This window comes from Acomys minous (assembly GCF_964271855.1).
Source record: "Acomys minous genome assembly, chromosome: 8".
Taxonomy (NCBI): domain Eukaryota; kingdom Metazoa; phylum Chordata; class Mammalia; order Rodentia; family Muridae; genus Acomys; species Acomys minous.
In genome coordinates this window covers 35090260-35104500 of record NC_140489.1, presented here as the reverse complement: position 1 = coordinate 35104500, position 14241 = coordinate 35090260, and the positions used below count along the sequence as shown (strand labels likewise).

At 44.8% G+C, this 14241-nt stretch overlaps 1 protein-coding gene across 8 annotated transcripts in view; it reads left to right on the top strand.

Moving 5' to 3' along the window:
• Positions 1–14241, top strand: part of SIPA1L1 (signal induced proliferation associated 1 like 1) — a 277017-nt gene that overhangs the window by 195619 nt on the left and 67157 nt on the right. For all 8 annotated transcript variants that reach the window (XM_084792053.1, XM_084792052.1, XM_084792056.1 and 5 more), the window contains 2 exons: positions 3695–3869; positions 13373–13476. In XM_084792053.1, the coding sequence (XP_084648179.1) occupies positions 3695–3869; positions 13373–13476 (279 nt within the window). The remainder of the gene's footprint in view (positions 1–3694; positions 3870–13372; positions 13477–14241) is intronic.

The following is a 14241-nucleotide window of genomic DNA, read 5'->3' as shown; positions in this document are numbered from 1 at the left end:
GCTTGTCCTCATGGGGCTGGTCATCCCACTGTTCTTTTGGCTCTTTCTGGGAAGATGGGTGATACGCAGGACTTGATAAGATGTGCCTGAGAGCCGTATTACTGAGATAAAATAGGCTGCTCCTGAGCTCAGGCTGGACCCACCCTCCTCCCAGGAATTCAGGAATTCCTGAGTCCATCCAGAAACAAAACCCTTCCAGATCATAGCGGTCCTTTTGGATTTGGGAATATTTCAGATTGAGCATCCCGATTGCAAATTCAAGAATGCTCAGCTTGTATGTTTCCTGACTCTGTGTGAAAGGAAGCAGTTTGGCACTGTTGGTTCCGGCCAGTGGGCTTTTGACATGGATTCAGAATGGCTTCACTTTTGCTGAGATACAGATTTTGTCCTATTGGACTGACTATCATTAAGTTTTTACAGACATAAGCACCTATTGTGAGGCCTGGTGGCGTACACCTTTAATCCCAGCATTCAGGAGGCAGAGGCAGGCTGTGAGTTTGAGGCCAGCCTGGTCTGCATAATAGTGAGTTCTAGGACAGTACTAACTAGTAGCCCTGTCTCAAAACAAAAACAAACAAGAAAACAGAACAAATTGCTGAGCAACTAAACACTTGGATCAGGGCCCCAGAGGAGCAATTGTCTGAGGCACAGAGTGGTACTCTGTTACTAAGAAGCCCAGACATACTCATCAACAAAATTTACACTGCACAGACCCACCCTGTTTCCAGGGTAGTTCTCAGTTCACTGTTGCTATTTTGCATTTTATATTTAAGCATTATATATTCATATTCAAAGCCCACACAGATATATTTTTTCCTCTCCAAGAAAACAGAGATCTGTTGCATTAAACAGCTAGCAATCCCAGATGCTCAAGCCGTTGACCCTGATGCTGACTCAGGTGTTGCTGGCACCTTCCCCTTCTCTGGCCATGTTTGTGTTGCATTTGTGTAATTCCTATACAGCGCCACAGATACCAGCAGGAAACATGGTCACTAGCTAAGGAGTCTCGAGTTCAGAGAATGCCACCTACGTTTGATTTAATTAGAGCAGAAACTGAGTTTATAGTCATATTGTCAGTTGAGGAGAATAGAGCAGGTGGCATCTGGCACAGTCTTAAACTGAAGAAAATGTGACAATCTAGCAGACTTCCTAATCCTCTTATAAAACACTGTTCCTTTCAAACCAGGGAAACCAGAAACCAGCTGGCTGTGTGCGGGTGGGACTGACCGTGGCATGCTATCAGTGAGTAGACGGCCACATTGTGCCCTCTCCTGGAGTCTGCCTGTCTGGTGCTTTCAGGTTTCCTTATCTTAGTCCACAGTGGACTCTTTAACATGATAAATGAGCCCTGTTGAATTTTGCAGTGAAACCTTAGGCCTGTAAGAAGTTCCTTAAAATCCTACAAACCGACAAGGGTAAAATGCTTCTCAGGGAGCAGGGTGACTTTTGTGTTTGTGGCCTGTGCGAGCTGATCTGGGAGGCGCAGCCAGACAGCGCTGAGCGCAAAGCTCCCTCCTGTCTGCAGATCAGTATCTCTCTGCCGGTTCTCCCTGCAGGGAGGAGCTGCTGTGTCAAGGACTGCCTTTGTGAAGGGCAGAGAGCCTGCCCTTCCCAGTGAATTCTCTCACTGTCCAGTATTAGTTTGCTTAGCTACTTTCAAGGTTCAAATTGAGGCTTCACTTTTGTCCCCATAGGTGTAGGGACAGGTAGGCAGAGTGGGTCCTATGCAGTTGAGTTCCTGTCTGTGAGGTTGTTGAGCTCTCTTGTCACCTACGCAGGGTGAAGGGACACCAAGTAAGCAATCAGTCAAAGGAGTTCTTTCCCAGGATGCCTTTCTGTGTGAGTACTGTTCTGAACCAACCATGTGATTTAGAATGTTGATAAAAGCAGAATATTGATAAAGGCCCATAGGCCTCAAATGGCAGGGTCCTGAATATATTCTCAGAATTCAGAAATTTTAAAATTATAGAAAGGGAATAAAATACTGCACAACATGTTAATATTCCCAGTGTGATATGGGATAGCACCCCACAGTCAAACACATGAATATTCATGCAAGAGAAATATGAATATTCATACCAAGAAGAATAAATTAAAAGTTAGGATGTCAACCAATTATCAGTTTTTGCTGCCAAGTGTGTTTGCTTAAATTGATTTCTTTCATTTTTCAACTTGAGAATTGCAAATAAATGGCTTTGGACCCATGTGTTGAGTGACAGCCATAGAATATAACAAGACTGTCAGGCAGGCTTAGTGGCTCACCCCTTTAACCCTAGCATGTGAGAGGTAGAAGGCTTATCTCTTGAAAGATTGAGGTCAACCTGGTGGTCTATATAGGGATTTCCAGGCTAGCCGGGCCTACCCAGAGATACCCTGTCTAAAACAAGGAGAAGGGAGCAAGACTGCCAACCGCAGGACCGCCCACCACAGGACTACCCACCGCAGAAATTGCCTTTCTTCCATTCACTGTCAGATGAATAGGAGTAAGCTTAGTAGACTGTTTTGGGGTTCAGACAGTAAGTGTGTTTGGCTGTACATGGTATTTGGCAGGTAGCAGGTCTTCAATAGACACTGGCTACCAAAATTCTCCTTACCAGGCATGGTGGCTGCACTTGTAGTTGCAGGTGCTCAGGAGGCAGAAATAGGAAGGCAGAAATTCACATGTTGAGCTTAGGAATGTGGGCCCATTCTTTTATGCCATGCTAAGTTGAAATCTAGTAAATGCTAGGCAGACATAGCAACACGTGACCACCTTACCCGTCTCCCCGTCTTCCCCTCCCCCCCCCTAATGTTTTTTTCCTTAGATGAAATGTTTGGACCAGTGGCTGCAGCCACATGGTGGAAAGGGCCTAGAGCTCAGCATTGGCCATATTAATTCTCAGTTTCTACATTTCTAAGTTGCAAACTTGCTTCTTATTGAGAGTTCAGTATTTTTTTTTTTTTGAAAATGTTTTGTAGAATGACAAGGCTTTTTAGTGATGAATAAGTGTCGTGATTGCCACGAATCATAGTTCCATCTGGGGACTGCTTCACTCTAAGTGCAGTGTGAAAGGGGCATTTGTCCCCAGCTGACCTGCCATTAAGAAGTCCCCTCCAGAATTCCTCTCAAGGCACTTGCCTTTGAGGATAGTGTAGAAGTTTCTCTAGCTATGTGCTAGCGATGCTGGTCTGTACCCAGGCGCTATATTAGGGTCACAGTTTAACACATTGTTCAAACGGTGGAAGTGCAAATCTGCTCAAATTCTTCAATACCAGGTTTATTAATGGACCTTTTAGTTCAAAACAATATGTTTTAAAGTATGTTTTGATAAATAGATGTCTGCTTTTAAATGTGTAAAGGCCTCACATTTGTAAAGAGAAAGCTCGTTGATTAATTGGCAGTTTTGGTCAAGCCATTCCTCAGTTTTTCATACTTTGTAAATCATGAAAAGAAGTTTCCCGAAACCCCTCCATCTGCTCTAATGCTGACATGACACGCAGCAGTTCCAGTTTGCTCCTCTGTCCTTTTCTTTCACCTGAGGAGGATTAGAGGTGTGTGTTCCACTGTAGCTTTTGGATCTGAGACAGAAGAATTAAAAGGATTCCCTAAAAGAGTGCTAGCTATTTGCTGGGCATGTGCCCTGCAGGACTGTTGGCACTGGAGGGTAGAGTCAGTGGGTCTCCAGTTACACCCCTGTGTCTCCTTTCTCCACAGCTGACCTATCAGCAGAAGGTGGGCGTCATGTACTGCAGAGCCGGCCAGAGCACCGAGGAGGAGATGTACAACAACGAGGCTGCAGGCCCCGCCTTCGAGGACTTCCTGCAGCTGCTGGGAGAGCGGGTTCGCCTGAAAGGATTTGAGAAGTATCGCGCACAGCTTGACACCAAAAGTAAGAACCACGCCTTTCTGTTGTGCTTGATTTTCCCCTGCCACGCTCATGTGCATCTGCTATACCATGCATCCGTAGGGCGGCACTGCCACGTACCCGGCTGGCAGAGGAGGGGAGGAAAGCAGGCAAGAGGATGCACACCACAACCATTGAGGACCTCAGCCAAATGGCTGGGATGGGACTGGATTGTACTGCTGTCGCCAGAGCTATGACTGGGTTGGGGTGCAGACGCAGATGGTCCCAGCAGGTGCAAGTGCAGAGAGCTCACCACATACACCTGAGAGCTAGGAGGACTTAAAGTCCAGATCCTTAATCTGATTGTAAGACCTGGAAGTTTTTGCTTTTATTAGTTTATTATATAATCCTTGGACTCTATGAAATAGGCAACCTTTGCTTAGCTTTCTTGTTTACTTTTATGTTCTTTTTTATATTATAGTGTTACATGCTTACGTGTTTTATACATGGTGTATATATGTGTATGTATGTATATGAATGTATGTATATGTACCACATCTGCCACCAAATGCCTGTGGAGGTTAAAGGACAAATTTTGTGGAGTTTGTTCTTGGTTTGCCTTTTTCTTTTTTCTTTCTTTTCTTTTTGTTTGGGGCGGCGTGGCCCAGCATCTCACTATGCGTCTTTGGCTGACCTGGAATTCACCATGTAGACCAGGCTGATTTTGAGATCACAAAGACCTCTCTGCCTCCTCAGTGCTGGGATTAAAAGTGTGTGTCACTACACCCAGTTTTCTTGTACCTTTATGAGGGTTCAAACTCAGGTCGCCAGGCTTTGGGACAAGCATATCTACCCTCTGGGCCATCTTGCCCTTCCCCCCCTGCCCCCCTTGTATTCTTTTAATGTCTAGGAGTTCATTGTTTCTGCTGCCCACAGTTATGTTAAGGTGGTGATGCATGTGTGTGCATATGTGTGTGCATGTAGATGTCAGGAGTCAGCTGTGGATATTGTTCCTCAGGAGTCATGCACCCTGTGTTTTGAGATGGGCTCTCACTGACCTGAAGCTCACCACGAAACTAGACTGTGTGGGTGGTGAGCCTCAGGGATTGGCCTGTCTCTTCCTTCTTAGTGCTCAGTCACCACGTGTGTGCCACCATATTCAGCTTTATTAATGTGGATTCTGTGGATTCATACTCAGAACTTTACCCATGAGTCATCTCTCCAGCTTCAGTTTATCATAAAATTTTTTAGCTATACACTATTTTTGTGCTATATTTACCACTACTTTCTATCTCTTCTCCGTTACTGGTCCTCTTCCTCCCCCAAAATAGTGTCCCTTCTGCTCGTTTGTTACAGGAATCTCTACGAAAATAGGCTTGTTAGTTTGGTTCCATATGTTCATTAAAGGCCCAGTGATGAAGTGATCTGTGTAACTACAGTGCTCGCGTCCTCCAGAAGCCCACAGGAGGAGGACATCTAGATGCTCAGGTGTTGGTTTGGGAGGCACCTGTGCATGGAGAGGAGTTCAGTTTCATCTCACAGACCATCCTGCAACAGTGTAACTGGTTTCTCTCTGAGAGGGTCTTTGGATTAGCATGTATGTGTTGCATCTTACAATAATCTCTCCAGTTTTCTGTACAGGAAATTAAGTAAGGCATTGACTCATGAAAACAGAAAAGCATTCATAAACTCCACTGCAGGGAAGTATTTCCTGTTGCCATCACTTTGCTGTTGGCACCTTAGAGAGGACGTGCAAGGGAGACCATGAAAAGCCATAAGTAGCCCAGCCCCTTAAATATTACGTGCCTGCCCCATCCTGCTTGCAGCCTCATAAGATCTTAAATCATTAGGTGCCCTGCAGCTCTCTTTGTCATAATAGTCTGATATCCACCTCACAGGGTTTGTGCATGTCGCAGTATGTGGAGTACAGTTCATCACTGCAGAGAACTACTGCAATAGGTGCCCTGCTTCTAGAATGAGTGGTCAGCTGGCACCATAATAAGACCGTGTGCTGTTTGTTGTTCTACCTTCATGATGGGGGTGATGAGATACAGGCATCCCTGAGGGGTAGCAATGCACTGTGGTGGCCATTAAGGCACCCGCGTCACTAACATAGCACTTTGTGTGCACCAGCCCAAGTCCTCACGGTACGGCAACTAGAGGAAGGTGGGCCTGGATTGCACAGTTTCGAATTGTGAAATACATTCCACAAAAGTGTTCCTCTGACTGAGGAGAGTCCAGAAGAGTTATTTCTCTGCTTTTACAGAATATGCCTTCATCCATTTTTTCCTTGCTGTGACAAAATACTCAAGGCTAGGTAGGTGATAAAGAAAATGGGTCGGCTCAGTTCTGGAAGTATAAAGACTATGGTGCTGGCATTTGCTCCTGTGAAGGCCTCTCAGTGTGGAAAGCACAGGTGGGGGAGGTCACACCACACACAGGAAGGAGGTGGACAGGTTGATCCCTACCCTGTTACAGCAGCACTCATAAGCACTTGATTACAGCGACATAACAACCTGTGGGGTCCACGGCCTCTCACTGCTCATACTCACTGGGCATGGGCACATGCAAACCATACCGAGACCATAACAGGTACTGCGTGTCTTAAAGTGAATGTGGGTCAGAAAATCCTTCACTTGGAAGCCCCAAAGAAGAGTATGCATAATTAGCTCCTAGCAGGGCAAAGACTAGAGTCGATGTGCCTTATAATAGGCAGCAGTTGGCTTCTGCTGACTCCAGCGGCCCCTAAGCAGAAACAAGACACCTGGAGACAGGATGCAGCTCCGTGCATGCCATCTTTTTCTAATGTTATGTCAAGAAATTCTTTTTATACAGTTCTTAAAAGCGGGAGGGGAGGCTATGTTGGCACATGTCTGTAATTCTGGAACTCGGAAGGCAGAGGCAGGAGGATTAAGTATCTTGCCCTTGGCTAGATAGTGACTGTGAGGCTACCCTGGTTACGTGTAAAGACCCTGTCCCAAAGGTCCATACAAATTCCTCCCTGCAGTAGAGTGCATGCAGATCCATGGATGTGCAGCTTTTACCAAATTACAATATTTTATATGATTTTTATGTGTGCTTAATCTCCCACGTTATCAGTTAGACACAGGTTGAGTATGTCACTAGTGAACCAAAAGCCAGTGATGCTGTACTTTCATTTGTTCAGCTCTTCCCACACCTTTGTGCTTTGTCTTGACAATTCCTGTATCTTTCCCTCTCTGAGCCTCATTAGGGTCATCTTGTCCTTTAAATTGTTGAACATTTCTATGACAGTTAAAGTCTTCTGTTGCTGTCTTCCCGGATTGTCCTGGTGAGTTACGTAGAACTACTTCGCCTAGCTACTTACCCGTGAGGCGCTACATTTTGTAGTTGTCAGTGTACTCCCCAAAAGAACCACTTGGTTTACCTAAGACTTGGCTAAACTTGGCTACAGCTTCCTACAGTAACCTGTGGTATTCCTGAGCCATGGTGTGTGACAACCTGACCACCATCCTGTTGAATAGAGTGTTTCCAATGTGCCTGTTTGGGATTCACATGTCTTCCAACTCTTGTTCATGCTGAGTCTTGCTGCTCTGAGCTCTGCCCTCCTGGGCACTCTCAGCTCAAAACCAATGTTCTGCGAGCATCCATCACCTCAGACTTCCTGAACTCCACTGTATAGCAGCTTCCCCTTCAGAGGCCTACCTTGTGTCTGTGCCACAAAAGTCTATGTTGGCAGAGAACTGGGACACTATAGAACACACCTTGCTTCCTTGTTGCCACCCCCACCCCCACAGGGACCACTAACTGTCTAATGCTATCTTTTGTTGAAGCCAACTGGTTCAGATGTTTTATCAAAATTTCTAATTTATAGTGAGAATTAAGACTGGGACAGCAGTTCCAGATTCATTCTGATTATCTGCCTGTCTGTCTGTCTGTGCATGCATGCCATGTTAGTTAAGCCCTACAAACTGCTAGGTAAATGAGCTTTGGATGCATTCATATGCCCATGCCTGGGTTCCTAAGAAGCATTGAGGAAATGGGACAGAACTGGTGGTAAAGTTGGTCAATAAATGTTCAGAGAAGGCTTGCCCATGAATGCGTGGGTTAGCCTTCAGTCTCTGTCCTTCACTTTCTGCTGCCCTTGAACCTTGTACACCCACATGGTCTGTGAGATGGTGCTACTCAACATGTGTTAACTGTTGTGATTCCATTCTGCTGTGAGCCAAGAGAGACAGGAAAGGAAAGCCTGGGAAAACAACCCGTTTCTTCTCTTTCATACTCATCTGTACAAAGTCCATTTCCTCATCTCAGAATTAAAGACTTAGAGCAAAGAATAAGCTTCAGACATGTTGTTGGCAGGAACGGATCTCTGCAGAAATGTGTAGCAGTGATTTTTTGGCCTCCTATTTTTCCCCTGATTTGTTTGGCAAAGCCTCTGGATAATTCCTGCACACAGTAAAGAGGAAAATAAACTTCCCACCACACCATTTATTTGAAAGCTCGGAACTACCCTCGTTTTAAGCTATACTTATGGATGATTATTTGGGACATTATTTGCTGAATGAAGCTTGGTTGTCAACTCAGCACATGGGGGGGTGGATACTGAAGCCCGTGTAAGCTGCCCTTAGCACCCCACCCTCACTAATTCACTGCAGTGTCCTGTGCCACCCTCAGCAGCCCAGCTGTGGCCAAAGAGCAGCTGAGATCTGTGATCTGGACTAGATTTATTCAGGCTTTGTAAAGAACACAACCTTGGGGGCTGGAGAGATGGTGCGGGGGTTCAGGGCCCAGGCTGCTCTTCCTGATGACCTAGGTTCAGTTCCCAGCACCCACGTGGTTGCTCACAACCATTTGCAGTTACAGGAGATCCAGTGCCCTCTTGCATTTCATGGGCACCAGGTACTTACATGTTATACTGACATGTATTCAGGCAAAATAGTCATAATAAAAATAGAAACTCTTTAGAAAAAGGAAAGCAGTCCTTTGTAAGCTTTGTAAGCGTTGATGGGGGAAAGCGATAAGGCACACACAGGCCCATTCAGAGTTCTAGGTACTGAATAAAAACTACACAGAAAAAAAGATGCTTTCTCAGGAAATATACTTTCTAATTCTAACTGAACAAAAATTTTAAAATAATTCTTTGTGTGTATGGTTATGTGTTTGTTTGTGTGCGTGTATAGTGTATAATTTGTCTGTGTGTATGGTATACGTAGGTCGGTGTGCGTATGGAGTGTATTATACGTGGGGTACGTATGTGTAAGTATGGTATGTGTATGTATTGTGTGTGTTGTGGGTGTGGATGTGTATGGTATGTGTGTGTATGAGGTATGTGTATGATGTGTGTGTGGTATAAGTGTATGGATGTATGTATAATGTTTGTGTGTATATATGTAGGTGTATGTGGGTTGGTGTGTATGTATAGTTTGTGGTGTGGAGTGTGTGTGTATGGTATATATAGTATGTGTTGTAAGTGTGGTATATGTGTGTGTGTATATATTGCGTGGGGGGGTGTGTGGGTGTGAGTGGACACACATGCACATGTGACAGTACCTGTGTGGAGGTCAGCGGAGGGCTTTTGGGAGTCACTTTTCTCCTCTTGTTAAGGCAAGGTCACTCTTATTGGTTCTGCTGTGCTGTGTCTTCCAGGTGTACTCTCCTGTCTACCTCTCATCTTGCCTGGGAGTGCTGGGGTTACAGATGTGTGTACCCCTACATCTTGCTTTTTTATATGGGTTTCTAAGGATTAACTTTGGGTTGTTAGGTATATATGTAAAGCATTTTTAGCTGAGTCATCTTGCTGGACCTAACGTTTAAATTCCAGCCAAGACATGCACTGAGGAGCTTATGGGCTCGCACTTTACCATACTTTGTTTCACCCAGCCGTCACACCATCAAGCACACCAAACAAAAGAGAAGTGACTGTATTGATGGGTGAAATACACCCCAGAGTCTAGAGCTTGCCGTGTCAGAAACATGCCATTGTTCCAGAAGAGCATAGTCGATTCCCAGTGTGACAGACTTCAGCATCCCTGCTCCTGAGGGCAGGGCATGTGCATGTGAGCTCTGTCTAGCATGGAGATCTTAAACAGCTACTTAACTCTTGTGCTGTTTCCAACTAGGTAGGAGTTATAGCCAGGTCCAACTCATCCTTCCCAGACAGTTCCACCAACTGTGCAACAAGCATTCACGCAGGAGTTCATGGGAGCCATTCATTTCAAACCACCACGGTCACTGGCATCTAGTTTATTTATTGCAATACCCAGAGTTTCTCATGCCAGACAAGCACCCTCTCCCTCAGGTGCACCTGCAGCCTCCGTAGAGAGTGGAAGTTAGACAGTTTGCAAAGATCAAGTTGGCCTATATCCTGCTTTGTCCTAACTTTCCCTTAGCACTCAAGGAAAAGTTCTATGGATACCTGGTTATGTTTCCTCATTCAGAATCACACACACGTTCTGGCTCCAAGTTAAGTCAGGAGTCAAGAGTACCAGTGGCATTGGCTGCACCTTGGAGCAGCTTCTGCAGGCTTGAAGCGCCATCAAGCGGAAACACTGCTGCTAACCTCTGTCTTGCCCACAGCTTTCTAAGCGCATCAGTGTGCTGCTGTTCTGCTATGGTCTTACACAGTGGCCATTCTTCCATCCTTTGGTGGTATTCCCAGTCTTAGTACTGTCTGCTTTGATTAATGAATGTTTCATTTGAGGCTTTGAGACAAGGTCTCATATGTAGCCCATGAGACATCCCTTCTCCCTGTGCTGCGTTCCTGGGTGATAGATGAGACCCCCTATGCCTGCATTGACAGTATGGTTGAGTGCGGCAGTGTTGAGGGCTGTGTGCAGCTCACTGATGGTGTGAGTTGCAGGTGGTCGTGTGGCTGTCAGATGCCTGATTAACCAGGTGTGGAGGTGCACGCCTGTACCCCCAGCTCTTGGGACGCAGAGGCAGGTGGATCTCTGAGTTGAGTCCAGCCTGGTCTACAGAGAAAGTTCTAGGACAGCCAGGGCTACACAGAGAAACTCTGTGTTGAGAAACCAAAAAGAAAGAAAAAAAGAATTGAGCCCATCTAACTGTGCTAGGAAGTAGCATTAGCTTTCTGAGATTGCTCAGTATGTGTTCTCTTCAACAAGATTTAAAAAACACCAACTTTGTTTCATTTCCCAGATTGTCATCCTCTGATGACACTAGAAGTATAGCACAGGCACTGAGGATTGCAGTCTTGGGGATGATGAGAACACCCTTTGCTCTCTGGTGGCGTTTACACTTGCACCGTGTACATAGCAACCTCGGGCCTGGGGAGGTGCTTTCTTCTAGGAAAGAAATTTCTGTCTCGTTATTTTGGCCTTAGTCTCGTCTCTAACCTTACATAACCATTTTCAAACTGTTCAAAATATTAGCAAAACTGGGATTTCTACAGATCCCAAGAAGCAGGCTGGTCAGGCTGCATCCATTCATAAGGAGAGAAGTATGCAGAGAAAGAAAGAGTTAAAAGTAGGAAAGCAAATTGTAGTCCAGAGAACTGCTCCTTCCTGGTAGTCATGCTTATAAGCAACGGCAGCTGATGGCAGTGGCAGCTTTTTCTTTTTCTATTTCATTGGTTTTTTTTTTTTTCTTAAAATCAGCTTGAAACACATCAGAGCTGCCACATTTCACCTCAAAGTCTTGCAAGACATTTATAGCAGGTGATCTTCAGATATTTATAAGTTTCCTAACCGTAGGTAAGTTCCTCATAGCTAAAACCAGCCTTAAACATTTGAGAAGATACTTCATTGTATTAATGGTCTTCTGTGGTGGTGGTCATTAATATTTATAAGATTTTTTTTTCTTGAGTACTTACATGTTGCTGTGTATTTTGCAATTTTGTTCTATATTTAGCTTATTTCTTTGCATTTTTCATGAGCTTCCAAATGAAGTTCCTCCAGTTAAGCTCCAGCCTAAAGCACAGGCTCAGGATCATGTTTCTGAATCTGAGAGTCACATTGTCATCTGCTTTGAGTGAAGCTCAGTGCTCAATGGGGACTCCTGTTTCAGAGGTCTCTGGATCAGCTGTTGAACTAGACTCCTTTTTGCGGCCTCACGCCCACTGTGCAGCATCTCTGGGTGTGGCCTGTGAGCTTGCCTTTAAAGTGACTCCCCTACCAGTGCTTGCGTGTTGATTTTGAGAACTACTGCCTGTTAGGCAGGCCAGTGATTTTGTCTTGCTCTGTCACTTGCCAAAGCACAGCAGGCACCATTTAGTACAGTCAAGTCTTTTGGTCCTTAAAAGTCTGGTTGGTGGCGTTAGTCTACCCAGAATGAATGCTCTTAGGTTCTTCAGGCAACCCATAAATCCAGGACCTCTGAGTCCCAACTGGCTGGGGTTTCTCTGACTGCAGATGTTTGTGGGTACCCTGAGTGATTGGAAAGGCATTTGTATTTAGGCAGTAAAGGTTGTTTTTCCTTAGGGGAAGTGAGAGTACAGCATGGTCTCAAGCCTTTAAAATAAGGTCATTCTTGCGACCTTGCTCTCCAGGATTATTCTCTTACCACTCTTGATTGAATTGGAAATATTAACTTGGTTCTTGATGTCTGTGAGGGCAAATGGAAAATTATGTCTTTCATGCATTCACACACACACACACACACACACACACACACACACACAAACACACACACACTCTAGATTGAATTTATCAATTCCTTCGGTTGTAAACACAGACAACCAGTTAACTGTGATTTTTACTGCCAACAGAAACAGACATTTAGTATCATATCTGTCAACAATAATATTGCTTATGCTCATGACTTCACCACATTCAGTAGCTTCTAGGTCATTTGTTGGATCTCATTATAAATCTTTACAGCATTTATTTACCACTTTAAATTTAAGTAATCACTCTTAAATTTTTTATTTGTTTCTCTTATTTTCTTTTTTAAGACAAGATCTTGCTATATGTAGTCCAGTCTAGCCTGGAACTCACATTGTAACCTAGGGTAGCCATGAACTTGTGATGCTCTCGTGCCAGCCTCTTGAGTACAAGGATTACAGGATATACAGTCAAGCTTGGCAATAGTGTATTTTAGGTTATTTGAGAACAGGTTTTTAGTTTTTACATTTATACACACACATATGTGGTGTGTGATGTGTATGCATGTGAATTTGCACATGTGTGGATGAATGGGCACATGAATGTGTGTGAGCGTGGCACCAAGGGTTGCCATTAGGCATCATCCCTGATTGCTACTCGGCTTGCTCTGCCGATTCCCCCTCCCTTCATCCTGAGTGCTGGAATCACAGCCAGCACTGGGGAATCTAACACTTTATCCAGTGATCTGTGTCCCTAGAGAGCAATTTAGTTTATGCATTCACAGATCTAAGGAAACATCCATTCTGAGAAAATTCCTCGTCTATAGGCTTTCCAGGACTGCAAGAGAGAATTGGGTATTTAAAAATGAGTAAAAACCTCTATCATAGGCCTTATCGCGGCTCTTTACTTCCTAAATCACTTTTCAAGGTCGTTCTCTTAAGTGAATTCTTCTTCCGACTCTTGCAGTCGTCTCATCAGTTGTATCTTATTTTTCATAAACTGCAGCTGACTCCACTGGAACCCACTCTCTGTACACAACCTACAAGGACTATGAGATTATGTTCCACGTCTCCACCATGCTGCCCTACACTCCTAACAACAAGCAACAGGTAAGACATGCTCTGTCGTCCGTGCTCCACTCACGGCATTTTCCCCAGAGGCCTAAGTGGCGAGTTTGTAAAACACAACTGGAATTTAGTATTGCACCTGTCACAGCAGCAGATGCTTTGTGCTTTGTGGAAGTAAGGAATAGCAAGTGAGCCGAAGACAAATGAGGAGGCTCCAGTTCTAGGTGAACAGCCAGCTGGGTGGCTTTGCGAATTAATCACTTGCTCTTCACACCAGGATTGAGGTTTTCCTGGAATCTGAAGAGAACAAGTTGAAATCACTGTAATTGGATGACTCTGCAGGGTGGCAAAGGACCTACGCAGAGGGTGAAGATTCTTCTCAAGAGGCCTGCGCTTAAAACAGCAAAGTACTAATATTTCACCAAGAATCCAAGGGAGATTGAACACAACAGGGAGAAACAGTCAAGGGTGTCACAGTGGGCCAGAGCCGTGTGTGTTCTTCACTAGGAAATGGCAAGGCCTAGAATTGATCATGTCAGGTACAAATACATTAGTTCTGCAGAGAGCCAGGGGCACACCTAGTCACCAAACTCAGAGAACTGAAGAAACCAGAATGTGGCAGACTGTTAGGGAGGCCAGTGGAAGCTTGACAGTGCTGTTTGGACAGGATTGGCAGTTAGGATTTGGGCAAGTATTTCAAAATAAATGATGATGCCAGACTGAGATTGAGAAGAAGCCAAAAGTGGACGGTCTCTCCTTCTGTACCTACCGCAAACTGGCCCAGTTCCACTGTGACTTTCTAGTGGT